The following is a 27,779-nucleotide window of genomic DNA, read 5'->3' on the forward strand; positions in this document are numbered from 1 at the left end:
AAGTGAATAACTAGTCTGTAACCTCTAGGAGTGGCACATTAGTATTGTACAAGCACTGTAGCAGAATAGTGCAGATCTGTCTGTTCAGTTACCTTTAGACTTTGCAACATGGCATCAACCACTGCGGCACCTGTGTATGGGGATACCTCTGTACTGCCATCAGGACTGAAAACTGTGTCTACGTTTCCTGACTATCTAATGATACTTGAATTTGTAAGTATTAGTATTCCCCAAGCTTATTCTTTATGTTGCAGGTCCCATTAGGAAGCATTTGGGTTAAAATACATTTCTTTCCCTACAATGTGTCCCATTACATTCTTTGCGCAGGAAACTCTGACACTTTTTAAACTCGGCAAATGTAATAGATCCGAGAACATACAAACTCACATGTTTTTAGACTCAAAAAACTCTCATGATTTAAATTCTCATCCAGATGTTTTCCCATTTTGAAGATAAAACTCCACCAATGTGAGAGATTACAGCTAAACTCCCACATTCTCTAAACTCTCTCCCTATTACATTTGGCCCAAGGTGTTTGCATTGTATTTTGCTTATTAGTTTATGTCTTGTGTGGATTGTTTAATTCTGTCTGTTGGTTTGTAAATATATATTATAAGCACATTTTAATTATTTTATGTGTCTTGTTTTGTTTAGTGAGTGTTCGGTATATAAAACGAAAGTGAGTGATATAAAATGAAAGTTTAAACTTGTGTAGATAAAGATGTTGAAAAAGCAGAAACAATTTATCTGAGCACAAAAAAACTCAATTACAAAGAAAAAAAATACACATTTCTTTCTTAAATGTTTTTTACTGTTATGTTACTGTTTTTGACAAAACAAAAAATAACCGAATAACTATTCTATTTCTATTTTTAAAGATCCCTTTATTTTTGTAATTCTGTTCTCATTTTACTAATCTTTTAAATATATGCAAAACATTGCACTGTTCCAGCTACCTCTTGACAACTGTGATGTTAAGCCACACAGATACTGTAGTCTTACATAGTGAAAATATTTAATATATTCTACAACTGCTGAATGAAATGCTCTAAATGCATCATAATATCAATTGCGATAGGACAGAGGACTTAGCAGCAGCACGGTGCACCTGGCTATTCCCAGGATTGGATGTCTGGGTCACATCCTACTTTGGGACACTCACTTTGGCCAGGTACATCCTATTCCTGCTGAGTCCCCTGGGAAATTGCAATGTGTCTGTGGCTTCCAACACCTTAGGGTAACTGCCTTCTTCTCTCAGGGATATAGTAACAGAACATTTGCATGGGCAGCAGGGGCGAAGCTAGGCTTTCTTTCATCTGGGACAAAGACTCAGCTCTAACACACACACACACACACACACACACACACACACACACACACACACACACAGTCACACGTACACTTTGTTAAAGGGTATACAGAGTGTAAAGCTTGCACAAATCACTGGCACTCAACAATAGTAAAATAGACATTGGTCAAGTTGGGAATTATGGATTTAATGGCTGGGGGCCTCTTAGGCCACAGAATCTCTATTTTGATAGTTTCAGGTACTTTTTAACACTATATTGTATAATATGAGTTCCAGTCTATGGACAGTAAGAAGGTCAACAGGTACAAAAGGACGACACACTAAAGGTCGACATGTAAGAAGGTTGAAAGGTACACATGGTTGACACAAAAATGGTCGACTCATGATATATATTTTTTTTAAGGGTTAGGCACTTACCGGTTAGGGTTAGGCACCAAAGGGAAGGTTAGGGTGAAGATTAGGTCTAGAAAAAAATTGTGGTGACCATATATGTGTTGACCTTTTGACCCTGTCGACCATTTGTACCTGTCAACCTTCTTACATGTTGAACTTTAGTGTGTTGACCTTTTGTCCCAGTTCACCTATTGACAGTCTAACATCTGGGGCCAAATGTAATAGGGTGAGAGTTTAGAAAATGTGAGAGTTTAGCAGTGAAACTCTCACACTAATACATTGATCGAGTTGTATTTTCAAAACAGTAAACACCTGGATGAGAGTTTAAATCTTGAGAGTTTTTTGAGTCTGAAAAACATGCATGTTCTGTGACTTTATTACATTGGCTGAGTTTAAAAATGTGACAGTTTTCTTTCACATTTTGTAAACTCTCATCCTATTACATTTGGCCCCTGGTGTTTATCTAGACACTGTTGCCCTTTTTACTGTCTGTCTATCTGTTAATCCACACCCGTATAACATATTCAATTAGGTGTGAGAATAGCAAAAAAAGTTTTTTTGCGGTTCAAACCTCGCTCCCGATTGAATATGTCCCATAGTTGTAGACAGATATAAGAAACTAACCAATGGAAGCTATCTGACACAAGAGTCTGGGGGTGGCCTAATCTGTGCGCCTGTCAATCACACAGAGACCCAGCTAATCCTTTCCTGGCAGCAGCCTTTGGAGCAGACTTAATTTTATTGTTTAACCAGAATCTCCCCTGGCAGTTTTGGTAAGGGCTGCTTTTTTATTGAGTCCTCAAATACTGGACAGATTTATTTTTATCTGAAATTTTAATTTGCGTTTGGACACAGACACTCCCTAATCTAAATCTCCCTGCACATTTTACATCTTCTCTACCTACAGTGTTACCTGGTTTTATCAAGGTACAAAGGTACTTGTTTCTTTTGCTTTGCTCCCAACAGATCATATTTTAAAAATCATAAAATATATGTCTAAAGACTCTAAAGTATATAGGTTGTGATGTACTAAGGTTGCGGTGAACATTCCGCCTGTCGCGAAGCAGCCGACGCCGCGTGACGAGGTCTCTGTGGGACCCCGACCCCTCCGAGCCTCGTGAACTTCCTGTTGATGACCTGTACAGGAAGCCCCAGGCTCGTCCTCCTAATCTTCTTCCTGGTGCAGGGAGGAGGCAGAGGACCCAGGAGGAGCACAGGCCGGTGACCAGGACACTCAGGTGCGTGGGGGCCAGTGCTGGACAACTGCGGGGCATCGGCGAAGCATCGGGTTCGGGATGCGGTAGGAAGCCCATAGGCTTCTATAGGGTAACGCCAGATTTTTCTGGCGTTACCCTCTGCACCGTTAATAGGGCAGGCGGGGCTTACTTCATATGGAAATGCGGTAAAACCCCAGAAAACAGGGTTTTTACCACATTTTTCCTTTAGTACATCCTGCCGATAGTGGCATACAAATCATATTACTCATTACATCACCATTCAATGTAAGTAATGTTTTCCCATTTTGTATCCAACATTTATGATTTACATTTTGATGTATTACACTGATAATTCCACGCTTAAATCCATTCCTCTTTTCTCTCTAAGCATTGTGATTTGATTACCCTTTTAGGGTCATGAATGTTGATACAAAATCAATAAAATAATGTGATGGTTTCCTTTCCTATTTTATTGCAATGTCTTTATGTGAAAGCTCAATGTGACAAGAGTCATGCAAGTCTCATTTATTAATAAGTCTTGCTTCATTCACTCAGTCTGTTTGGCTTAGATCAGCGATACATGGTCATTTTAAAATCAGGAATATTCTGATGTTGATTAGAATTGTTGAACAATGTCACCAAGTGCAGGGGGGCGGTACTGATTACCCAGGCCCAGGTTTGTCTGGGAAGCCTGGTGGTAGCCAAGCAGGTAGTGTGAGATCCAGGGGTTGTATTAGCGAAGCAGGTAGTGTGAGGTTCTGGGGGTGAGTGAGAGAAGCAAGTATTGTGAGGTACAGAGGTGGGTGAGGGAAGCAGGAAGTGTGAGGTATAGGGAGTGGGAGAAAGAAGCAGGTAGTGTGAGTTGCAGTAGGGGGTGGATGAGAGAAGCAGGTAGAGTGAGGTGTGGGGGTAGGTGAGAGAAGTAGGTAGTGTGAGGTGCTGGGGGTAGGTGAGAGAAGCAGGTAGTGTGAGGTGCTGGGGGTAGGTGAGAGAAGCAGGTAGTTTGAGGTGCAGGGGTGGGTGAAAGAAGCAGGTAGTGTGAGGTGCTGGGGGTAGGTGAGAGAAGTAGGTAGTGTGAGGTGCTGGGGGTAGGTGAGAGAAGCAGGTAGTGTGAGGTGCTGGGGGTAGGTGAGAGAAGCAGGTAGTGTGAGGTGCTGGGTGGGTGAGAAGCAGGTAGTGTGAGGTGCTGGGGGTGAGTGAGAGAAGCAAGTAGTGTGAGGTACAGAGGTGGGTGAGGGAAGCAGGAAGTGTGAGGTATAGGGAGTGGGAGAAAGAAGCAGGTAGTGTGAGTTGCAGTAGGGGGTAGGTGAGAGAAGTAGGTAGAGTGAGGTGTGGGGGTGGGTGAGAGAAGCAGGTAGTGTGAGGTGCTGGGGGTAGGTGAGAGAAGTAGGTAGTGTGAGGTTCTGGGGGTAGGTGAGAGAAGCAGGTAGTTTGAGGTGCAGGGGTGGGTGAGAGAAGCAGGTAGTGTGAGGTGCTGGGGGTAGTTGAGAGAAGTAGGTAGTGTGAGGTGCTGGGGGTAGGTGAGAGAAGCAGGTAGTGTGAGGTGCTGGGTGGGTGAGAAGCAAGTAGTGTGAGGTGCTGGGGGTGAGTGAGAGAAGCAAGTAGTGTGAGGTACAGAGGTGGGTGAGGGAAGCAGGAAGTGTGAGGTATAGGGAGTGGGAGAAAGAAGCAGGTAGTGTGAGTTGCAGCAGTGGGTGGATGAGAGAAGCAGGTAGAGTGAGGTGTGGGGGTGGGTGAGAGAAGCAGGTAGTGTGAGGTGCTGGGGGTAGGTGAGAGAAGCAGGCAGTGTGAGGTGCTGGGGGTAGGTGAGAGAAGCAGGTAGTGTGAGGTGCTGGGGGTAGGTGAGAGAAGCAGGTAGTGTGAGGTGCAGGGGTGGGTGAGAGAAGCCGCTAGTGTGAGGTGCTGGGGGTAGGTGAGAGAAGTAGGTAGTGTGAGGTGCTGGGGGTAGGTGAGAGAAGGAGGTAGTGTGAGGTGCTGGGGGTAGGTGAGAGAAGCAGGTAGTGTGAGGTGCTGGGTGGGTGAGAAGCAGGTAGTGTGAGGTGCTGGGGGTGAGTGAGAGAAGCAAGTAGTGTGAGGTACAGAGGTGGGTGAGGGAAGCAGGAAGTGTGAGGTATAGGGAGAGGGAGAAAGAAGCAGGCAGTGTGAGTTGCAGCAGGGGGTGGATGAGAGAAGCAGGTAGAGTGAGGTGTGGGGTTGGGTGAGAGAAGCAGGTAGTGTGAGGTGCTTGGAGTAGGTGAGAGAAGTAGGTAGTGTGAGGTGCAGGGGTGGGTGAGGAAATCAGGTAGTGTGAGGTGCTGGGGGTAGGTGAGAGAAGCAGGTAGTGTGAGGTGCTGGGTGGGTGAGAAGCAGGTAGTGTGAGGTGCTGGGGGTGAGTGAGAGAAGTAGGTAGTGTGAGGTGCTGGGGGTGAGTGAGAGAAGCAGGTAGTGTGAGGTGCTGGGGGTAGGTGAGAGAAGCAGGTAGTGTGAGGTGCAGGGGTTGGGTGGAGGGAAGTAGGTAGTGTGAGGTGCAGGGGTTGTGGCAGAGGGAAGCAGCCAAAGTGAGGTGCAAGAGTGGGAGAGGCAGGCAATGTAAGGTGCAGGGGTGGGAGAGGGAAGAAGCCTGAAGGGGTGGGAGAGGGAATTGTTGAACAATGTCACCAAGTGCAGGGGGGCCGAGAGATAGTGGGGTACTGATTACCCAGGCCCAGGTTTGTCTGGGAAGCCTGGTGGGAGCCATTGGTAAAAAGCCATGATGGAGAAGGAATGCGTCCTACCATAGAGAACACTAATATTTCTATATATTTTATTGAGCAGGCGTGGCTACTCTCCTGTGTATGGTCATGCCCCATCTAACACCTGGGCCCTCCGTATGTCTCAGTGGCCCTGACTGTGCTGACTGCACTATGGGGGTCATTCAGACCCACTCACAAGCGGCAGTATGCTCGCAAGTGGGTCGATGTTCCACACTGCGTCGTGCGCATGCGCGAGACCCAGCGAGCGACGGGGAATCCGTTGCTCGGAGTCTCGCACCAAAGGGGGCGTGCTGTCGATGGTGACTGACAGCATGCCCCCTTTGGTGGGCGTGCCTGGGGCGTGCCTGCCAGACGGAGGCGTTCCCATTGGAACGCCTACCGTCTGAAGCCGGCCCCACTGACATCACTAGTGATGTCAGTGGGAGTGATTTTGGCTCTGATAGAGCCAAAATCACTCCAGGGCTTGTGGCTGAGAAACCCGACCGCAGGGTTTCACTCGCAAGTCCGATGGTCGCGATGGTCAAGACCATCGCGACCATCTTTTTAGACGCTCGTATATGCTGTGGGTGGTGACCCACAGCTATACGAGCATCCAGGAGGACGCTCCATTTTAATGGAGGAGGGCCCTGATTCAGAGTGAGCGCTCTGGTCAGAGCGTCCGGCTCTGAATCCGGGCCTATGTCCATAGGATCTACCCATTAAGGACATACTTGCCTTAGGTGGGTGCCGATGGGGACGGGGCTTGATGTGCTGCGTCATTAAGCCCTGCCACCTTGTGGTAAATTGCTGCATATTTGACTAGGGGGCGGGGCCAAATGGCGCAATTCTTGCAGAATCGCATCATTAAGCCCCGCCCCCGACTAGGAGACCCCCCCACCACCGTGGGAATTCCTGCCCATTTCAGTAGGAAGTAGGCAGGAATGCGAGAATAGTGCTTACTCTACCGGGGGTGCGGGGTGTTACCCAAAAAATCGGGAGCCTCCCGTGACTTTCTGGGGAATAGGCATGTATGATTAAGGACCAACTCTGATAAACTGTATTAGATTTGGAAAATACATGGGAGCCAATCAAAAGGCAGGAATTCATCACATCTTGAATTGAATTAACTAATGGAATTTGGTATTCTACTGTACATGAGACATTAGAGCTGTGTTCTGTTGCATTATAATATGATACATAATTTAAAGAACATAACATTTATTTTATAATTATCCCTGGTATTCACAGACCAGAGGTTGCAGAAGTATTGTTACTTAGGGGTCTATTTACTAAGCAGTGTTAGGAAACAAAGTGAAAGGAGATAAGGTGCCAGCCAATGACCTCGCAACTGTAATTTTTCAAACACAGCCTGTGACATGGCATTTTCGAGCTGATTGGCTGGTACCTAATATCATTTCACTTTGTCTCCAAACATTGCTTAGGTTTTTTTTAAAAGTTGGAATAATCACTTGTACCACATAATTTACACCGCCACATACCTGTCCCACATCATTTACACCATCACATACCTGTCCCACATCATTTACACCTCCACATACTTGGCCCACATCATTTACACCTCCACATACCTGTCCCACATCATTTACACCATCACATACCTGTCCCACATCATTTACACCTCCACATCCTTGGCCCACATCATTTACACCGTCACATACCTGTCCGACATCATTTACACCTCCACATCCTTGGCCCACATCATTTATACCTCCACATACTTGGCCCACATCATTTACATCTCCACATACTTGGTCCACATCATTTACTCCTCCATATACCTGTCCCATATCATTTACACCTCCATATACCTGTCCAACATAATTTACACCTCCACATACCTGACCCACATCATTTACACCTCCACATATTTGGCTCAAATCATTTACACCTCCACATACCTGTCCCACATCATTTGCACCACCACATACCTGTCCCACATAATTTACACCTCCACATACTTGTCCCACATCATTTACACTTCCACATAAATGTCCCACATCATTTATACCCTCACATAATTGTCCTACATAATTTACACCTCCGCATGCCTGTCCTACACCATTTACACCTCCACATACCTATCCCACATCATTTACACCCTCATATACCTGTCCTACATAATTTACACCTCCACATACTTGTCCCACATCATTTACACCCTCACATATCTGTCCTACATAATCTACATCTCCACATACCTGTCCCACATCAATTACACCTCCACATATCTGTTCCACATCATTTACACCTCCACATACCTATCCCACATAATTTACACTGCCACATGCCTGTCCCACATCATTTACACCTCCACATACTTGTCCTACATTATTTACACCCCCACATACCTGTCCCACATCATTTACACCGCCACATACCCGTCCCTCAACATTTACACATCCACATACTTGGCCCACATCACTTACTCCTCCATATACCTGTCCCACATCATTTATACCTCCATATACCTGTCCAACATTATTTACACCTCCACATACTTGTCCGACATAATTTACACTGCCACATACCTTTCCCACATCATTTACACCTCCACATACTTGTTCCACATCATTTACACTTCCACATAAATGTCCCACATCATTTATACCCTCACATACCTGTCCTACATAATTTACACCTCCGCATGCCTGTCCTACACCATTTACAACTCCACATACCTGTCCCACATAATTTACACCCTCATATACCTGTCCTACATAATTTACACCTCCACATACTTGTCCCACATCATTTACATCCTCACATATCTGTCCTACATAAGCTACATCTCCACATACCTGTCCCACATCATTTACACCTCCACATATCTGTCCCACATCATTTACACCGCCACATACTGTCCCACATAATTTACACCTCCACATACCTATCCCACATCATTTACACTGCCACATGCCCGTCCCACATCATTTACACCTCCACATACTTGTCCTACATTATTTACACCCCCACATACCTGTCCCACATAATTTACACCGCCACATACCCGTCCCACATCATTTTCACCTCCACATACTTGGCCCACATCATTTACTCCTCCATATACCTGTCCCACATCATTTACACCTCCATATACATGTCCAACATAATTTACACCTCCACATACTTTGCTCACATCATTTACACCTCCACATACCTGTCCCACATCATTTACACCTCCACACACTTGTCACACATCATTTACACCTCCACATACTTGTCCGACATAATTTACACTGCCACATACCTGTCCCACATCATTTACACCTCCGCATATTTGTCCCACATCATTTACACTTCCACGTAAATGTCCCACATCATTTATACCCTCACATACCTGTCCTACATAATTTACACCTCCACATACCTGTCCCACATCATTTACACCCTCATATACCTGTCCAACATAATTTACACCTCCACATACTTGTCACACATCATTTACACCTCCACATACCTGTCCTACACCATTTACACCTCCACATACCTGTCCCTCATCATTTACACCTCCACATACCTGCCCCACATCATTTACACCCTCACATATCTGTCCTACATCATTTACACCTCCACATATCTGTCCCACATCATTTACACCGCCACATACTGTCCCACATAATTTACACCTCCACATACCTATCCCACATCAATTACACTGCCACATGCCCATCCCACATCATTTACACCTCCACATACCTGTCCTACACCATTTACACCTCCACATACCTGTCCCACATCATTTACACCTCCACATACTTGTCCGACATAATTTACACTGCCACATACTTGTCCCACATCATTTACACTTCCACATAAATGTCCCACATCATTTATACCCTCACATACCTGTCCTACATAATTTACACCTCCACATGCCTGTCGTACACTATTTACACCTCCACATACCTGTCCCACATCATTTACATCCTCATATACCTGTCCTACATAATTTACACCTCCACATACTTGTCCCACATCATTTACACCTCCACATACCTGTCCTACACCATTTACACCTCCACATACCTGTCCCACATCATTTACACCTCCATATACCTGCCTCACATCATTTACACCCTCACATATCTGTCCCACATAATTTACATCTCCACATACCTGTCCCACATCATTTACACCTCCACATATCTGCCCTACATCATTTACACCCCCACATAACTGTCCCACATCATTTACACCTCTACATACTTGTCCTACATTATTTACACCCCCACATATCTGTCCCACATCATTTACACTGCCACATACCCATCCCACATCATTTACACATCCACATACTTGTCCTACGTTATTTACACCCCACATACCTGTCCCACATAATTTACACCTCCACATACCCGTCCCACATCATTTATACCTCCACATACCTTCCCCACATCATTTACACCTCCACATACTTGTCCCACATCATTTACACCTCCACATACCTGTCCCACATAATTTACACCTCCACATACTTGTCCTACATTATTTACACCCCCACATACTTGTCCCACATCATTTACACCTCCACATATCTGTTCCACATCACTTACATCTCCACATACCTCTCCCACATCATTTACACCTCCACATACTTGGCCCACATCATTTACACCTCCACATATCTGTCCCACATCACTTACATCTCCACATACCTCTCCCACATCATTTACACCTCCACATACTTGGCCCACATCGTTTACACCTCCACATATCTGTCCCACATCATTTACATCTCCACATACCTCTCCCACATCATTTACACCTCCACATACCTCTCCCACATCATTTACACCTCTATATACCTGTCCCACATCATTACATCTCCACATACCTCTCTCGCATCATTTACACCTCCACATACCTCTCCCACATCAACTCCCAGGAAGTATGAGGTGTAGTGAGTGAGAGAGGGAAGCAGGTATTGTGAGGTGCAGAGGGTGGATGAGAGAAGCACATAGTGTGAGGTGCAGGGAGTGGGTGCGAGAAGCAGGTAGTGTGAGGTGCAGGAAGTGGGTGAGAGATGCAGGTAGTGTGAGGTGCAGGGAGTGAGAAGGAAGCAGCTAGTGTGAGGTGCATGCGGTGAGAGGGAAGCAGGTAGTGTGAGGTGCAGGAAGTGGGTGAGAGATGCAGGTAGTGTGAGGTGTAGCGAGTGAGAGAGGGAAGCAGGTAGTGTGAAGTGCATGTGGTGGGTGAGAGAAGCAGGTAGTGTGAGGGCCAGGGGTTGCATTAGCGAAGCAGGTAGTGTGAGGTTCTAGGGGTGAGTGAGAGAAGCAAGTAGTGTGAGGTACAGAGGTGGTTGAGGGAAGCAGGAAGTGTGAGGTATAGGGAGTGGGAGAAAGAAGCAGGTAGTGTGAGTTGCAGCAGGGGTGGATGAGAGAAGCAGGTAGTGTGAGTTGCTGGGGGTAGGTGAGAGAAGCAGGTAGTGTGAGGTGCTGGGGGTAGGTGAGAGAAGCAGGTAGTGTGAGGTGCTGGGGGTAGGTGAGAGAAGCAGGTAGTGTGAGGTGCTGGGGGTAGGTGAGAGAAGCAGGTAGTGTGAGGTGCTGGGGGTAGGTGAGAGAAGCAGGTAGTGTGAGGTGCTGGGGGTAGGTGAGAGAAGCAGGTAGTGTGAGGTGCTGGGGGTAGGTGAGAGAAGCAGGTAGTGTGAGGTGCTGGGGGTAGGTGAGAGAAGCAGGTAGTGTGAGGTGCTGGGGGTAGGTGAGAGAAGCAGGTAGTGTGAGGTGCTGGGGGTAGGTGAGAGAAGCAGGTAGTGTGAGGTGCTGGGGGTAGGTGAGAGAAGCAGGTAGTGTGAGGTGCTGGGGGTAGGTGAGAGAAGCAGGTAGTGTGAGGTGCTGGGGGTAGGTGAGAGAAGCAGGTAGTGTGAGGTGCTGGGGGTAGGTGAGAGAAGCAGGTAGTGTGAGGTGCTGGGGGTAGGTGAGAGAAGCAGGTAGTGTGAGGTGCTGGGTGGGTGAGAGGCAGGTAGTGTGAGGTGCTGGGGGTGAGTGAGAGAAGCAGGTAGTGTGAGGTGCAGGGGGTGGGTTGCAGAAGCAGGTAGTGTGAGGTGCAGCGGTTGGGTGCAGGGAAGAAGGTAGTATGAGGTGCAGGGGTTGTGGCAGAGGGAAGCAGCCAAAGTGAGGTGCAAGAGTGGGAGAGGCAGGCAATGTAAGGTGCAGGGGTGGGAGAGGGAAGAAGCCTGCAGGGGTGAGAGAGGGAAGAAGGTAGTATGAGGTGCAGGAGTTGTGATGGAAGCAGAGTCTGATTTTCATCGTCAAAATCCCCAAGGCTTGTGAGTGAGCCTACTCTCTTGGCTGAGAAGCAACCCCACACATGAATGCTCTCAGGATGCTTTACTGTTGGCATGACACAAGACAAAGACTTTTGGAGGTTGGCCTGGTGTCAAGAAGGGCAGCAAAGAAGCCACTTCTATCCAGGAAAAACATCAGGGACAGACTGATAGTCTGAAAAGGTACAGGGATTGGACTGCTGATGACTGGGGTTAAGTTATTTTCTCTGAAGAATCCCTTTTCAGATTGTTTGGGGCATCTGGAAAAATGCTTTTCCAGAAAAGGAAAGGTGAGCGCTACCATCAGTCCTGTGTCTTGCCAACAGTAAAGCATCCTGAGACCATTCATGTGTGGGGTTGCTTCTCAGCCAAGGGAGTGGGCTCACTTGCCTAAGAACACAGCCATGAATAAAGAATGGAACCTAAACATCCTCCAAGAACAACTTCTCCCAACCATCCAAGAGCAGTTTGGATGACGAACAATGCCTTCTCTATGATGATGGAGCACCTTGCCATAAGGCAAAAGTGATAACTAAGTGGCTCGGGGAACAAAACATCTAAATGTTGAGTCAATGGCCAGGAAACTCCCCAGAACTTAATCCCATTAAGTATTTGTGGTCAATCCTCAAGAGGTGGGTGGACAAACAAAAACCCAGAAGTTCTGACAAACCCAAGCATTGCGAAAAAATTTGGTAGCTGCACAAACTCCAAGCATTGATTAGGCAAGAATGGGTGGCCATCAGTAGTATGTGGCCCAGAAGTTAATTGACAGCATGCCAGGGCAAATTGCAGAGGTCTTGAAAAAGAAGGGTCAACACTGCAAATATTGACTCTTTGCATAAACTTAATGTAATTGTCAATAAAAGCCTTTGACACTTATGAAATACTTGTAATTTTACTTCAGTATACCTAGTAATATCTGACAAAAAGGTCTAAAAACACTGAAGCAAACATTGTGAAAAACAATACTTGTGTCATTCTCAATACTTTTGGCCATGGCTATACACTAGTGTGGAAGCATTGTGTAGAGCGAGACATTCGTCAATGACTGAGGACCACAAAAGCAGCTCATAACCTATAGTTAGATTGCCTTCATCAATGACTAAGGGGGAGATGTATATATTTTATATGGTCATTTATATTTCTTTGAAACATACATTTTTTGGGGGGAATAACAAATTTTCTTATTAAATCTGACAAATCCCAAACCAGGACAATTTTTGTTTCATCTCTTGCTGTGTCATTTTCTAAGTCGCTGTAATGAACCAAAACAACATGTATGTTTCTTTCATTTTAGGTATTTGGTGGCCTGGTGTGGATTTTGGTCGCATCTACAAATGTCGCTGGACCACTACTTCAAGGATGGGTTATGTTCGTTTCTGTTACCTGCTTTTTATTTACAACCATTCTTATGCTGTTATACTGTGTAGGAGTCCACGGGGGAAAGCCATCTTGGGCAACTGTGGTAAGATAAAGCAATATATTCTATTAATGATGTAGCCAATCACCTTCGTTCATATGATTTTATAACAAAACAATACATTTAAATTATACCGGTAACCATGGTAATCAGGGTATTAGTACATTTTTCCTGGTTAGTGACCTTGATAACTACCAAATTACATTTTTGCACAATACTTTACAGAGCCATTGATATCACAGTTAGAGAGTGGTGACAGGGCCAGATTAACAACGGGGCGGATAGAGATACAGTGCCAGGCGTTCACAATAAAATAGGTCCATCATGGCAGCATGGTAATAACCAGCCATAAATCATATGTATAAGAACTGTATTTCTAGTTTTTTTTTTTTTGGGGTTGTCCTCAAAATTCAGCAATTTTTTTATGTATTTACTAAGGAGACAGTGGGGCTGATAGTGTAGTTGATGTACACACCCACGTGGCTCTGGCAATACCCACACAGCACTGATCACATCTCCCGTTCTCAGTAAAGGCCTTTGAGCATTTTCAGACCTTAATCTGGCCCTGACAAGTGGTAAAATGTTGCTAGTAGACAATACCAATTAGCAAGGACTAAGCTGTGGATACAGTATGTTGCAAAATGCTTCTGCTACAGTTGATGCAATTTAATAGAACCCTCATCTTTATGAAAAATTATATGGTGCCCATGGTACAATCAGAGCCATCTCTTCCATTGGGCTTGTTGGGCAATTGCCCAAGGGCCCGAAGCTTTTAGGGGCCCACCAACCCGCCCCCCTGCAGCTGCGGCCAGTTAGTAAATTTGTGATATTTTTATAAGCCGGCCGCCAGTGCACTGTATTCCGATCTACCCTCCCTCCCCCCCATCATCCCCCCCCACCCCACCCCCCCAGTGACGAATACTCACCTCAGTCCCAGTTTCATTTCATCCGCCGGCTTTAGACCAGTCAGACAGAGTTTCTCTGCGTGTGTGGGAGGTCTGATTGGCATGCAGGAGAGTTCCATTTTCTTGCCAGTGCATTGCTTTTTCCAAGGTCCACACTGCTGTTCGGACAACCCTGGGTACAATACCACGTTACTGGAAAAAAGACAATTCTAGAGTGTCAATTAAATTAGCTGCAAGTCGACTAAGTCTGCCATGTGCCGCACTTATGGCAAGTGGCAGATTTTGTTTGCAGCCCTATACAACTTAGTACTGATTATGCAACTATGGGACGAGTTGTGTGCTTGAAAGAGCTTGGTAGCCTTTCCAGGAGCACAATGGGAACATGCTAGCTAGGTATTAGTTTGCCAATATCCTATGAGTGCAGTAGGTTTTAAATGGAAAAGTGTTGTTTCCCCCTTTCCAGAGTCTCTAATAGTAACATCTCAGCTTGGGTGATCAACACTGTACAGATTGAATGACACAAAACTATTTTTTTGGTCATACAGGCATAAAATAAGTGACATTTTAAGCATGTGCCATCAGTCAAAAGCCACAGGACTTAGCTTCTTCTTTCTAAAATAATCAGTTTAGGAATGAAAGAACCTAATGAGAGCTCCACTCCCCCACAGATTACGCATCTACAGATAAGTGAAACTCTGCACAAATGGATTTCTACTAATAAGTTCAATATTACTGGGACAATCCTTTAGTCTCATTTCCACTTGCTCACCTCAGGAATAGAACATCCATTTGAATTATTTAGATCACAGTATGGATGCATGCTTGCCAAGGTCTGAGTAACACAGGCTCTCATGCATGTGCGCTGTCCACCTCAGACATGATAGAGCATATGGAAAAATACTCACATAAGGTGGTAGAGCAAATGAAACCCACCTGTTCTGGTAATCATTGTTTTCTGGAATGGTGCCTGACATAAATGATATACACGAATACAGTAAGCAAATGAACAGAATAATAAATTATTATTATTATTATTATTATTATTAGGGATGTGCGTCGACCCCCGTGTTTTGGTTTTGGATCTGTATCTCCTCGTGTTTTGGATCTGGATTTGGTTTTGCCAAAACCTCCCCTTGCATATTTTGGTTTAGGTTTTGGATCTGTATTCTTTTTTCAAAAATGTATAAAAACAGCTAAAATCACATAATTTTTAATTTTTTTTTCCTACAGCATTATTAATCTCAATAACCTTAATTTCCACTCGTTTCCAGTCAATTTTGACCACCTTACAGCTCACAATATTGTTTACATCCTGTTTAGGCCCAAAACTTGCACCAAGCTAGCTGGCTGACTAAGCTAAGTGGCAGCAGTGGGCGGCACAAACACGTGGCAGTTCAACTTCCAACATGGCACATAATGAAACAAATGTTTTCATTAATCAAGAGACCTGAGGGAGTTGGAGTATGTATGTAGTTGAAGGCAGGGACAGGAAGGGTTGATTGGTGGTAAATTTATTTACATTTTTTGATTCTGAAGCAAATTTATGAGGGAGGAGGGAGCGCTTGAGTGAACAATATGTTCCATGTTTTGCCCACAAAATCAACTTGGTGTTTCTGAATATATTTTTAAAATTAAAGGGGCATGCAGGAGATGCTGTCTGTGGCCATAAACATTTCTGGACATTTTTGGTATTCAGCAACTGCATGTCAAAGATTGCAGCAGCAGTATAAGTTCAACTTCCAACATGGCACATCAGAAAACAAATGTTTTTATTATTCAAGAGGCCCTAAGGAGTTGGGGTATGTACGGTATGTAGTTGAAGGCAGTGAAAGAAAGATTTGATTAGTAGTAAATGTAATTAAATTTTTTGACTCCAAAGCAAATTTATGAGGGAGGAGGGGAGGCATTTACAAAAAATATTTTACTCATTCACATCAGTCCTTGGCCAGAAGAATCCTTGAGTGTTATGCCTGCTGTTGCTGCTGGGAGTGGATTTTCATCCCGGAAAGAGACCAGGAAGACTACTAGTAATACTTTAAAAAACAATTGACTGTTAAACAATCCTTTGCAAGGGGAAGCAAGTATGAGAGCAGTCATCCAGTTTCATAGTGGTTCTCTGACGTCATAACATCTATGCTGGTATTAGATGTGCATCAAATATCTGCCAATAATTCAGTGAGTTTTAGACAGTTAATTGAGGTCCTGTGTGCCAGCTACCAAATCCCATCAAGATTCCACTTCACTAGAAAAGCAATTCCCAACTTGTACAGGGACTTTAAAAAAACTTAATTAGTGGCCTCCAAAATGCTGTTGTACCCACTGTCCACTTAACCACAGATATGTTGACAAACTGAGCAGAGCAAAAGCAAGATTTAAGATATAAGATTTAAGTCATATGTTGCGTTCTTCCCAACGGACACAGATCTTTTGGTAAGCAAATTGTCAGCTCAAGTGGCACGTGATGCAGCGATGGCTTCTTCTTCAGTTTCTCCAGCAAGTACATCTGCCGAGAATAAAATAAACTTTCCCAAAAGACCCACTGGTGATGCAGATGAGTCAACACAATACACAAAAACTTTTTGGATGGATGTGTTGCAGATGACTTAACAGGGAGGAGATTCCTAGATAGTTAAGGTTCCTACCTCTACTTACTCTGGCTTTACATAGGGTACAGATGACTTGACAATTGTTGTCTGGATTTGGGTAGTAATAATTCCACACATAAGAAGTGGATTTTTTTGTCTTGTGCCCAGGCATGTCAATGGGCTTTTCCTTATCATGGGCAATAATTGTTTCTTTCACTGATGCCTGATTTACACAAACAACATCCTCATCAACAATATCCTTATTAGCGTCAGCTACACAAATATCCTGCTCATCCTGGTGCACTTCCACAGAAGCATCCTCGATTTCTATGACCAAATATTATTATTATTATTATTATTCAATTGACAATAAATCACATACAGAAATATTCATCTTCATACATGATAATAGACATACGAGGATGACAGATAGTGATATTAGGGTTACCATCTTTTCATTTTCCTAATTGCAGACAGGGAGGGTGGCCAAGACCACTGTAGGATTACAGCCATTCTATTTTTCAGATTTCAGGCCCTCACATGCCCTTTTATGTAATTTGCTTGATATTGACCCATTGTACGCCATCAGAGCCCCTTCATGCCCATTTATAGCTGCCCATCATTTTTGAGGTGATTTTCTACAATTTTCTATTAAGTGGTTTGTGGGGTTGTTGTATAGATGAGTTTGAACTTGCAGCTAAGGGTTAAATGTGTTTTTTTTTATTTCAAAGTGACTTAAAATTACATAAATATCCCCTTATAGGCAATTTAATGTATCCCAAATTCATTTAATAGAAAAATACTTGCTTAATATAACTTTTCCACTGCTAATAAATAATGCAAGAATCAACCATTTGACTATTAATAAAAGCCCCAAATAATTTTGCTCATGGCCACTAACAGTGTACCCTGCCATCTTATTGGTCACTTTTTGTGGTTCAGGGTGATATCCACATGTCGGCCATTTTCCGGTGTTTTGTGCAGCACTGAAACAACCTGTCACGGGACCTCAGAGAGGTTAGTGTTAGATAATATGGTTGAAGTGTGTGCGGAGAGGGCCCCCCTCGATCCAGGGGCCCGTGTGCACTGCACACCCTGCACCCATTGTAGATACTCCCCTGCTAAGCAGGACACCGATTTGTGGCTCCCCCTTAGTGCTGGAAACACTCACCCTAATACATATGTATGTAGCAGTCTGACAGTGAGTTTTGCAAGCACAACCAGGAAATCAAGAAACTATGATAAGAAAAGAGCTGGAAGCAATGGGAAATCTTAACGCTATCACACCGCTTTCTAGTTCAGGCCCCGGCACACACTGCGCATGCGTGGCTGTCGGCTGGTGCATGTATCACCGGAAGACGACAAAGAGGAAGCAGGAGGCTCCCTCTCCAAAATACTTTGCTAATTAGTAGCCCATAGGCTACTATAGTGTAACACCATCTGGAGTTGTTATCCTCCATAATACCTCCTGAATACTTTGCATACATCTGACAGCTTCACGGCCCCCATAGAAACTTATGGAGGCTGTAGCTGCTGTTGGATATGGAGAAACTGAAATCGATATCTCCAATATCTGCTGCGGCCTATCCTTAATATTGGCGAGTATTCTCCGAAAATGCGTATTTGGGGGAATATCAGGCAAATATTATTTGATAAATAGGCCTTTAAATAACCAGAAAAAGGGTAACACAGCATACCTTCCAACTTTTAGGTACCCTGAAGAGGGACAGTTTGCTCGCCGAAAAGGGGGCAGAGCCTTGGAAAAACAGGGTGGAGCCTCACTGCACCCCCCCTTTACGTCACTGTGGGGGCGTTCCCAGCACTCTCCGAGATGCTGGGCAGCCCCCAGGCTCTCCCTACACTGGTGAACAGATGTTGTGCGCATGCGCAGGGAATCTGTTCTCCTTCTGCTTATGGGACTGTCATCGCTGAATGTGGGATAGTTGGGAGATGCCAGAGTTAGGGAGTGTGTACACGTTGGCCATAAAGCCATAAAGCTACAAGATAACTGGTTAGGAATGCCATGATAAGAGATATAAGAGATATTGTAGTAAACACACCGTGAATTCCAAGGATGACCCCCAAACAAAAAGTCCAACGTCATGCCTGCTGCATGTAATAGATGCAAAGCACACTTGTTCTTCTTATTAGTTAGAATTTAAATTAGAATGAATCTACCCAGCTGCTAGCAACAGCCTGACTCGTCTACAAGTTATACACTCAAGAGTGAGCTCGGGCTGCCGCTGCAGGGAGCCGTGCGCCTGCTGGTAAAATCTCAATGGGCGCCCGGCAAATGAAGCCTCCCTGCAGCGGCCGTGGGTAGAAGGCGGGAAGGAGTGTGGTGTGGGTGTGGGGGGGAACAGGAAGGAGTGTGGCGGAGGGAGGGTACCTGTATAAGTTTGGTCGCACTGGGGATTGAGCGCCCTCTGCTGGCTGGTGTCCTACGCACATGCGTAGCCGGCGTAACAGGCGGGCTGGCCCTGCGTACGCCGGATCATAAAGTGTGTACCCAGCTTAAGGGTGTCAATAACAGTCTATCTTTATTACTTCAAAATAAATGGGGACAGATCACCGATTGCTGATGTCACCTGGGAATGCCAATGGATCACCCTCTCTTTTTGGCAAGACTCTGGACCATTCCACAGAAAACACTCTGCAGCAAAGCAAGAAGCCCAGTATCCACTCTAACACCCAATATGGTCACCAGCAACCCATGCTTTCCTGCCACAGCCAGAATCTAAACCCCACCAACAGCTGAGCCTGAGCCCTAAACCCATCATTCCTAAAAAGGAACACACTGTCTAATAAATAGATCTAAACCCTGCTTACTTAAGTGCACCATGTTGCCTATACAAGTGGAAACAGAATTGTAAGGTGCCTAACACATTTTCTCTCCAAGGGCTCTATTTATTAACATTATTTTGACTAAAATAAAGTGAAAAAGGGTGTTTTCACACCCTTTTCACATTATTTTAGTATCACCTATAGTTATTACACAGGGCAATTGGAGTAGAATTCATAAAATTCTACTCCAAGCCCTAATTGTCACTTATTTTTAGTAATCAGATTGCATTTCCCATAATTGTAATGGGAAATGTGATCCGGCCAAAGTTACTAAAAATAAATTGTAAAAAAATAACGGGGAAAGCCCTGTGATAATAACGCCACCTGGAGGTGGCGTTATCCAGGGTCTCCCCTGGTTACCGGACTCCTGCACTGCTCTAACAGGGAGAACAGAGCCGGGAGTCGGTCCCTGTAATCAGCTGTGTGGTCTAAACAGACCACAAGCTGATTACTGTAAAAAAATAAAAAAAAAATGACTTACCTGACTCCAGGGACCAGTGATCGGGCCTCCGGTGATGACTCCCCTCCAGTCAGCTGGTCTCCCATAGTGCACTGCTACCCGGTTATCAGGTTATCGGGTCCCAGTGCAGTATGGGAGATCACCTTACCGGAGGCATGGAGAACATCACCAGAGGCCCGGATCATTCAGGTAAGTGTAATTAAGGGAGGGGGGGTCACGGGGGGTCCACGGTCATGGGGGTGGGGCTTAGCACCGGGGGGCAGGGCTTAGCGTCGGGGGGTAGCAGCGGCGGCCGGTCGGCGCATGGGCGGGCACTTTGTTATGATATTTTTGGTGAAAATGCCGTGATAAGGCTCCGAAAGGGATTCGCAGGGACAGAGCTTTCTCGCAAGCTCTGTCCCTGCTAGGGATTTGTAGTAAATCCCTGTAATATTGCCTGAATTCACAATGCGAATTCAGTCATTAATATCACTCTACAATCTGCATTCAATATGCGGATTGTAGTAAATAGAGCCCCAAGTGATAAAACATGGTATGAGACAGTCTTTTTGACTTTTTTCCTCAAGCCATCCCAAACTACCCCCTTGAATACCTCTCCGAACCCAACTAGACACATTTTCAGACTAAACCTTGTTAACATGAAGCCAGCGTGCTGAGATGGTAATCAGTCATGCATGATTACGTCAATGCCTCAGCTCACACCTAGCTCATTCCTCTCCACGTGAAAAATTACATCAGATAAAAAGTCATCTCATGGTATGGATCCACGTGACTCCAGGAAGGGTGCTTCCATGCTCTCCATGTGGTGTTCGGACCAGAAAATAAAGAAATGGACAACGAATCCCAGGGAAAACTTGTAACAAAAACAATCTAAACAGGAGACAATAAACACACAAGTGACTAAAACAAGAAGAAAAACAAAGGAAGGTAGAAGGAAAAACTGATGAATGTGAAAACCCCCCCAAAAAAACTTCATGACCATGGCCAGTCAGCCTCCAAAAGAGGGAAAATCTGGGAAATCTCTTCACAACTCCAAATGGTGAGTTGCAAGTTGTGCTGTCTCACAGGGAAACACAAACCCATTGTGACTTGGTTAGAGGAAAACCATCCTCATGCACTAGCCACTACACTCTGGAAGGAGGCCAGACCATCCAATATTAGCAGCCAAGCGCATGGGGCAAATAACACATGGTGCATGCTGCAGAACCGTTACCCACTTCCCCAACCTAACTGATCAGTCTTACCCCTGGCTGTCTTGCAAAGAACCTGACCTAAAGTGACTTAAACATGACATGAGAGAAGACAGTATTTAACTAACTGACTTCTTGCTTGAAGCCAAAACACCATTGAAAAAACTAAAGGTCAGCTCAAAAATTGTTCCTAGTAACACGAACTGCAGCTTCCATCAAGAAAAACAGCATATCAATGTCAACAGGCCTACGACTATTCTCTGAAACAGCCACTCCCGAGCACATCATTGAAGGGCCTTTAATAATAGATACAACTTTGTAGGGTCCACTTCACATGAAACTTGCCACAATGGAAGCCATTGCCAACTGCGACTGGCCTATAACATAATGGACCTCATTCAGAGTATCTCGCTAGCGCTGTGCGCTCGCAACCGGCGTGATGGTTTGCATACACGCATGCTTCGTTCTGCTCATGCGCAAACTACTCTGTGTGATCACAGGCCGCTCGCTCGCCCAGCAAAGACAGCCAGGTGAAGTGAGTGACAGGAGAGGCCGTTTGTGGGTGGTAACAGGAGCAGGACACTAATAACGGGGGAGTGGAGGTGGAGTGGAGGTGCAAACTCAGGCGTGCCTGAGTGTTTCATTGCTGTTTTAGAGGCATGCATACTTAACACGCAGCATCATAGTACACATCACATGCCTGTTTTTTACACTGAAGTCCTTGCAGTGCTTGCGGTAGGGTAAGGCAACCACAAGCGCTGCGATCGCATCCGATGGTGCTCGATGTACCAATGTTTTAATATGCTTCCTGGAGATGACATGTGCTGGTGGGCGGCTCTGCCTGTGCGAGTGGGCGTAGGCTGGCCGCTCGCTAAGACATGGTGGGCGTGCTTATGCCTTGGCGAGCGATCGCTTCCCGTGGCGTCACTTTGACAAATTTGCATATGCTGGGGGCGAGTGATCGCATCTAGCGAGAGACTCTAAATGAGGTCCAATGTCCCCAAACAAAAATGAATAGTTTTTGCAGGAGGGACCTACCAATCTGGCCACACCACTGAATATTTATTCAAAGTGGCTGCAGCCAAGGCCTTCCATGTCAGTTTTTCTTTGCTGGCTTCATAATCTGCCAAACATAAAAAGGACAAGTTGACCCATCCACTCTGGCGCATGCGCACAAAACTTATCCCAATTGCCTTGAGACTTATCACAATTATCCACCTCATGGACATACTTAGCCAGAAAGTATATATTCTCCTGCATACAATGCACCACTGTGCACAACTAAGCCCAGGTTATCACACCAGAAAACAATGGGTTTTCCCCTCAATCGACCCACTCAAGGTTTCAATGCAACAACTATAGGGAAAAGATCCTATAGTAATAAATTTACCATCAGATCTCCTCCGCAAATCCACCAAGGGGAAGCACACCATGCTCCCCAAATTAGGATCCAAAACCAACCAACCCCACTACATCTGTAAGGAGCTGTAGGATCGAAGAGGCCATCACTAAGTGCTGCCAAATTAGGGTACCATTAAACATCTCAAAGAACATACCCTAAATCTGTAAATCCTTCTATATCTCCTTGGACAAAAGTACAAAATGGTGAGGTGTTTTCACCAATCTTAATGCACCAAAGCAAAAATGAACTAAAATAAAAAACTATTTTATACCCACTTCAAACTGAAGAAATCAAAATAAAAAATCAGACTCAATGTCTACCTTGCCAACACTGCCCTTTCACCAAAACCTCTTACAATATCTAGTACCTGGGATTTTACACAGCACTCTGAATCATTGGCATCACTGATTGAATGTCCTGCTGGGTATAGAAAAAGGTGTTGGATCATTTGTAACATACCCGGGACCATTTTAGGAATAGCGCCAAGAGTTGTTATACAAAGATGTTCCACAGGTCTGCAAATGCACACCATCGTATATTCCTACCCGAACTTCTGCAAATCATAAACAGAATTCTGCATGGAATCCACTTGAACAACCCTTTTAGAAGATAGCTGTTCAAGCAGATAATGCTAATAAAACAATGGTGCGTTAAGAAGTCCTGGGCTCTGAATCACTACGGGACACAAGTCCCACAGCAGGGCGCCTTCCTTTGCATAAAGTACAGATGTGACAAAACCAAAACAGCGTTATTAAATGCATGGTATTTTCTACTGCTGAGCCTATAAACCACAAGTTTCAGTGGCACCCCTGAACTTTTTCAGGAAATGGCTTAGCTGGAGCCTTACGTAGTTAGTTCACCTTCAGCACACCGCCACATCTTTTACTCCAACAAATTGAATTAATTCTGGCAAGCTTTCTCCACAATTGCTCATCATACAGATGCCAACCATTACATCTAGACTTGACGCACATGCTATTTCACGATGTCCATGAGTTTGGCTGGATGAGATTCTAAGTAACATGCTGCAAATACCTGCAGGTCAAACAACCAGTTAATATGTGGATGGAAGACAACGTCCCCTATGCCTCCTGAGCCCTTGGCTGCAACCAGCACTTTCTTGGCCTCCTCCATTATGCTAAGCAAGTCAACATAACAGGTTACAGTGATCACTAGGCAATTACTTCTAAGGATATGCAGTCAGAATGTCAACACCAGAATGTTGACATGGTCTGAATGTCGACTTACAATGTCAATATCAAAAGTAAAAATGTCGATACACGATTTTATGGTTAGAGTTGGGGTTAGATTAGGGTTATCATTAGGCTGAGGTTTAGGTTAGATGAAAATTGTATATGAAACTGCATTTTCATCATGTTTTCGACATTGTGAATGTGGACATTTGGCATGTCGACATTAAGACCATGTTGATACCCTGAACGTCGACACCCACTTCTAAGGGGCCAAAACACTTGAAACAGGATATTCCCCACTTTAAAATGAGGATGCCACTGAGCTTTTTGAAGCCAAGATGGGGGAGATGTACAGTACATAAAAGTTACAGTACCATCTACATTCTATATATAGTATAATGATAGGCTCACTCACATACTGTACATACATATATTTTATTATTTATTTCAGGATGCCTTTTATCACTTTGCTGCTGCCCTGTCCTACTTAAGTGCATCAGTGCTGCAGGCCTACACGACGATATTAACCAAAGGAATTGGACAAATTTATCAAGAGAACATCGCTGCAGTGGTAACTATGACATAAGTATTATTGTATTTCATGAATTAATTTCATGTATCAGTGATTGTGACCAATATATCTTGTTTCTCAATACCAAGCACATAGCATTTCATTATATGTATTTATTTGATGAACCTTGACGTAAAGCAATGTAATCCAAAATGGTCTGTTGTGTGTGTTAAATATTATAAAGATGATCTCCCTATATTCGTGTAGTGTGTATGTAAAAAAATAAAAAAATCTTCCAATCCTGGGACTACAGTAGTGATCACATGCACTGTTTAGATTTTCTTTTATGCCAGGCAACGCTGAGCACCTGCAGCACTCAATCAGACGCTGCCCGGCTGCCTCGGCCCCTGGCTGTGCGCAGTCCATGCCGCCCCATCCCGGGAATTGCGTTGCCTTTTTGTAATCCAGTAACTGTGAGGTTTAGATTTGCCACCCCAGTTACAGCGTACATGTAGAATAGGAGCAGTCTCTGGACTTGTGTGCTGGTCTCTGGTTTGTGCAGTATTTTCCACTACAACTAGTGCCTTTACTAAAACAATAAAACTGTCTTCACAAATTGATCCGTCTTCACTAACCCCAGGGGCGTATCTATCTATAATGGGTGCAGGGTGTACGGGGAACACGGGTCCCACACCACACACCCTGCACCCATAATATTACTTACCTCTCCGGAGTCCCACATCGGCGCGGGGGTCCAATGCTGTAAAACGACTATAAAATTACCTTGGTGGCCATTTTCCCGGTGACCTGTACATACACTATAGACTTTGGGCACACTCTAGTGCCCAGAGTCTATAACTCCAGCGCTGGCCGTGCACAGCTTAGTGCGCTGCCGGGTGGAGAGGAGGGGGCCTGTGTCGGAGACTGCACACGGGCTCCCTCCTGTCTAGAAACGCTCCTGACTAACCCCCTCCCTCCCCAGCCACTTGCTTGTCACTTCCAGGAAAGACCGTCACCTTCCTCCTTATTTTAGGTAGAGATAGCAGTGCTCCATGGTACGGTGCCCAGCCCAATGTGTGTGACTCCACTCAACTGGGTGCCATCAGAGCTCAGTGTGGAGCCTCAGCTCCCACCAATAATATGGCCATCTCTAGTCCAGTCTAGGCCATACTTGCCTTCTCTCCTGGAATGGCTAGGAGGCGCCTGAAAATATCCTGCACACCCATAAACAAACAGTCCTTCAGGGGGGAAGGGTGGCCTGACAAGATTTGTGCTGAATCGTGTAATTGTCGCCCCGACCCCTGCTTCACAATGACGATAATCTCGCCAGTATGTAGTGGGGATGGGACCATGATGATGTGAGGTCATACCCCCACTCCACCCCAATGGCACTTCAAGTGTCCGCAACACCCCCCCATATGCCACGCCCCCTCCCCCGCTGTGCCAACCTGGCTGCCCCCTCCAGGAGGGGGCAGTCAGAATGTTGCCAAGTATGGTCTAAGTGACACATTTTTTAAATGGCTTAGGTTCACATTAACATATATAATGTATCAGAACTGTAGCAGCACTTTGCGGGAGGACAGAGTTTTCACTTCTACTCGCACAGGGGGTGAATCTTTATGAATTGAATTATAAAATATTGAAATATCGATATGATGAAATATCCTTTGAGAATTATTATTGAGAATTATTTATTCTTTATAAATAAAGCCCTTAGTATGATAAAAAAATGTTGAATGTTTCTGTTTATATAGCACAGCTAAATGATTTCCTCACAGCTTACATGTGGCTTCCTATTGCAGGTGTTTGCCTATCTTGCTACACTGGTTTATGTGATTCATGCAGTGGCCTCCCTATTAAGATGGAAGAAATTCTCTTAAATCGAAAATCTTTAACAATGACAAAAGATCTGGGAATCATACACAAAGCAATATATGCTGTTTATTTTATTTTATATGAAAAATATTGCTGATACAACATCTTGTAACATTCACTGATATGTATTTAAATTGTATATATGTACCATAAGTAACATCATTTTGTACTTTCTATTTCCTGTTCAGCAACCTGCTATATAGCAGCATAATGTATTGGGACATCATCAAAGCATTATCAAATGCAGCATATCATCTTAAATGAACATTAAACTGCAAAATTGTAATTGTCAGATATGAACCATAAGTAAAATACTAAATTATACTGTTCAATGTTACCCTGACATCTCTCCTTCACCTATGTTATGAAGTAAAGTATGACCGCCTCACTCCACAATAAAAATATTAGTTGCTAACTCTTTCCCTTTTATCAGTTAGCACCCGAGTAATGAACATATTCTACACCAGCCATGTAAAACTCGTGGGCCGTGGGCCACATGTGGCCCGAATGTACATTTTATGTGGCCCGACATCGAGGGCTCAAATATACATATTTTGCAGCCCAGCCTGCTCCTAGCGCCCACTACTACGCCTCCTGGCCCACGGTGGCAGACTGTGACATGCCAGTGACAGGCCCTCCCAGGGGCCTGCTCCTACCAGTGTGCTGCGGCTGCCAGCGCCCTCTACTTTTCCCCCACCCGGCACCATCGCCCCCACCGCATAATAGTGAGTCAAGTGACTCGCTCCACATCCCACCGTACCTATGCCACATTGTCCGGCATGCCCGCAGTAACATTTTTCATGTGAGCACTGAAGCCTAACATAAAGCCGCACCGGCTCCAGTGCTCTTAAGAAAAACTGTATTGCGGGCACGCACGCTGAATGAGAGGAGCCTCCGCGGGTGGTGTCAGAAGTCTGAGCAGATGCTGGAGCAGACAGAAGAAGGAGCGGGCGAGGTAACTAAGGTAATTCTTCTCTTGCATGATTGCATTTATTGCAGGCAGCATGTCATTACATTTATTACATACAGCATTTCATGTATTGCAGGCAGAATCATTACATTTATTGTTAATTTGTTTTCATTGTGTATGAATAAGGTTGTAGGGGAAGGGGGTGGAAGGGCAGGCAAAGCAGGAAGGTTGGAGGGCCCTGCCTATTTTGCCAGACCCAGGCCCCACAATTTCTGATGTCAGCCCTGGTGTCACGTGATGCCTTTTTTTTTTCTTGCGGCCCACACAGTTGTGTTTGACATGCCTGTTGTACACCGTAAATGTGATTTTAATTGGACTGACTGTCATTATATAGTGAGTTCTTTATATGCAACAATGTGTTATGTTTATATGTTCATCACTGGTATGTGAAAATAAGTTACATTTATCATGTTATTTGTATGATCTTTTGAAACTTTTCACAAATACCGTACATTGTTACTAAAGTTTACTGTGGAAAGAAAAGTAATAAATAAAGAAATATAACGTGTAA

At 44.7% G+C, this 27,779-nt stretch overlaps 1 protein-coding gene across 1 annotated transcript; it reads left to right on the top strand.

Annotated features, from left to right (window-relative positions):
- Window positions 1-15: 15 nt before the first annotated feature.
- LOC148518415 (myelin and lymphocyte protein-like) lies at window positions 16-27,779 on the top strand. Its single transcript, XM_088477611.1, has 4 exons — window positions 16-213; window positions 13,211-13,378; window positions 24,364-24,483; window positions 26,226-27,779. Exons 1-4 carry the CDS (start codon window positions 109-111, stop codon window positions 26,301-26,303), a joined length of 471 nt encoding a protein of 156 aa, XP_088333737.1. The 5' UTR covers window positions 16-108; the 3' UTR covers window positions 26,304-27,779.

This window comes from Taudactylus pleione, unplaced genomic scaffold (assembly GCF_031769625.1).
Source record: "Taudactylus pleione unplaced genomic scaffold, aTauple2 ptg000201l, whole genome shotgun sequence".
Taxonomy (NCBI): domain Eukaryota; kingdom Metazoa; phylum Chordata; class Amphibia; order Anura; family Myobatrachidae; genus Taudactylus; species Taudactylus pleione.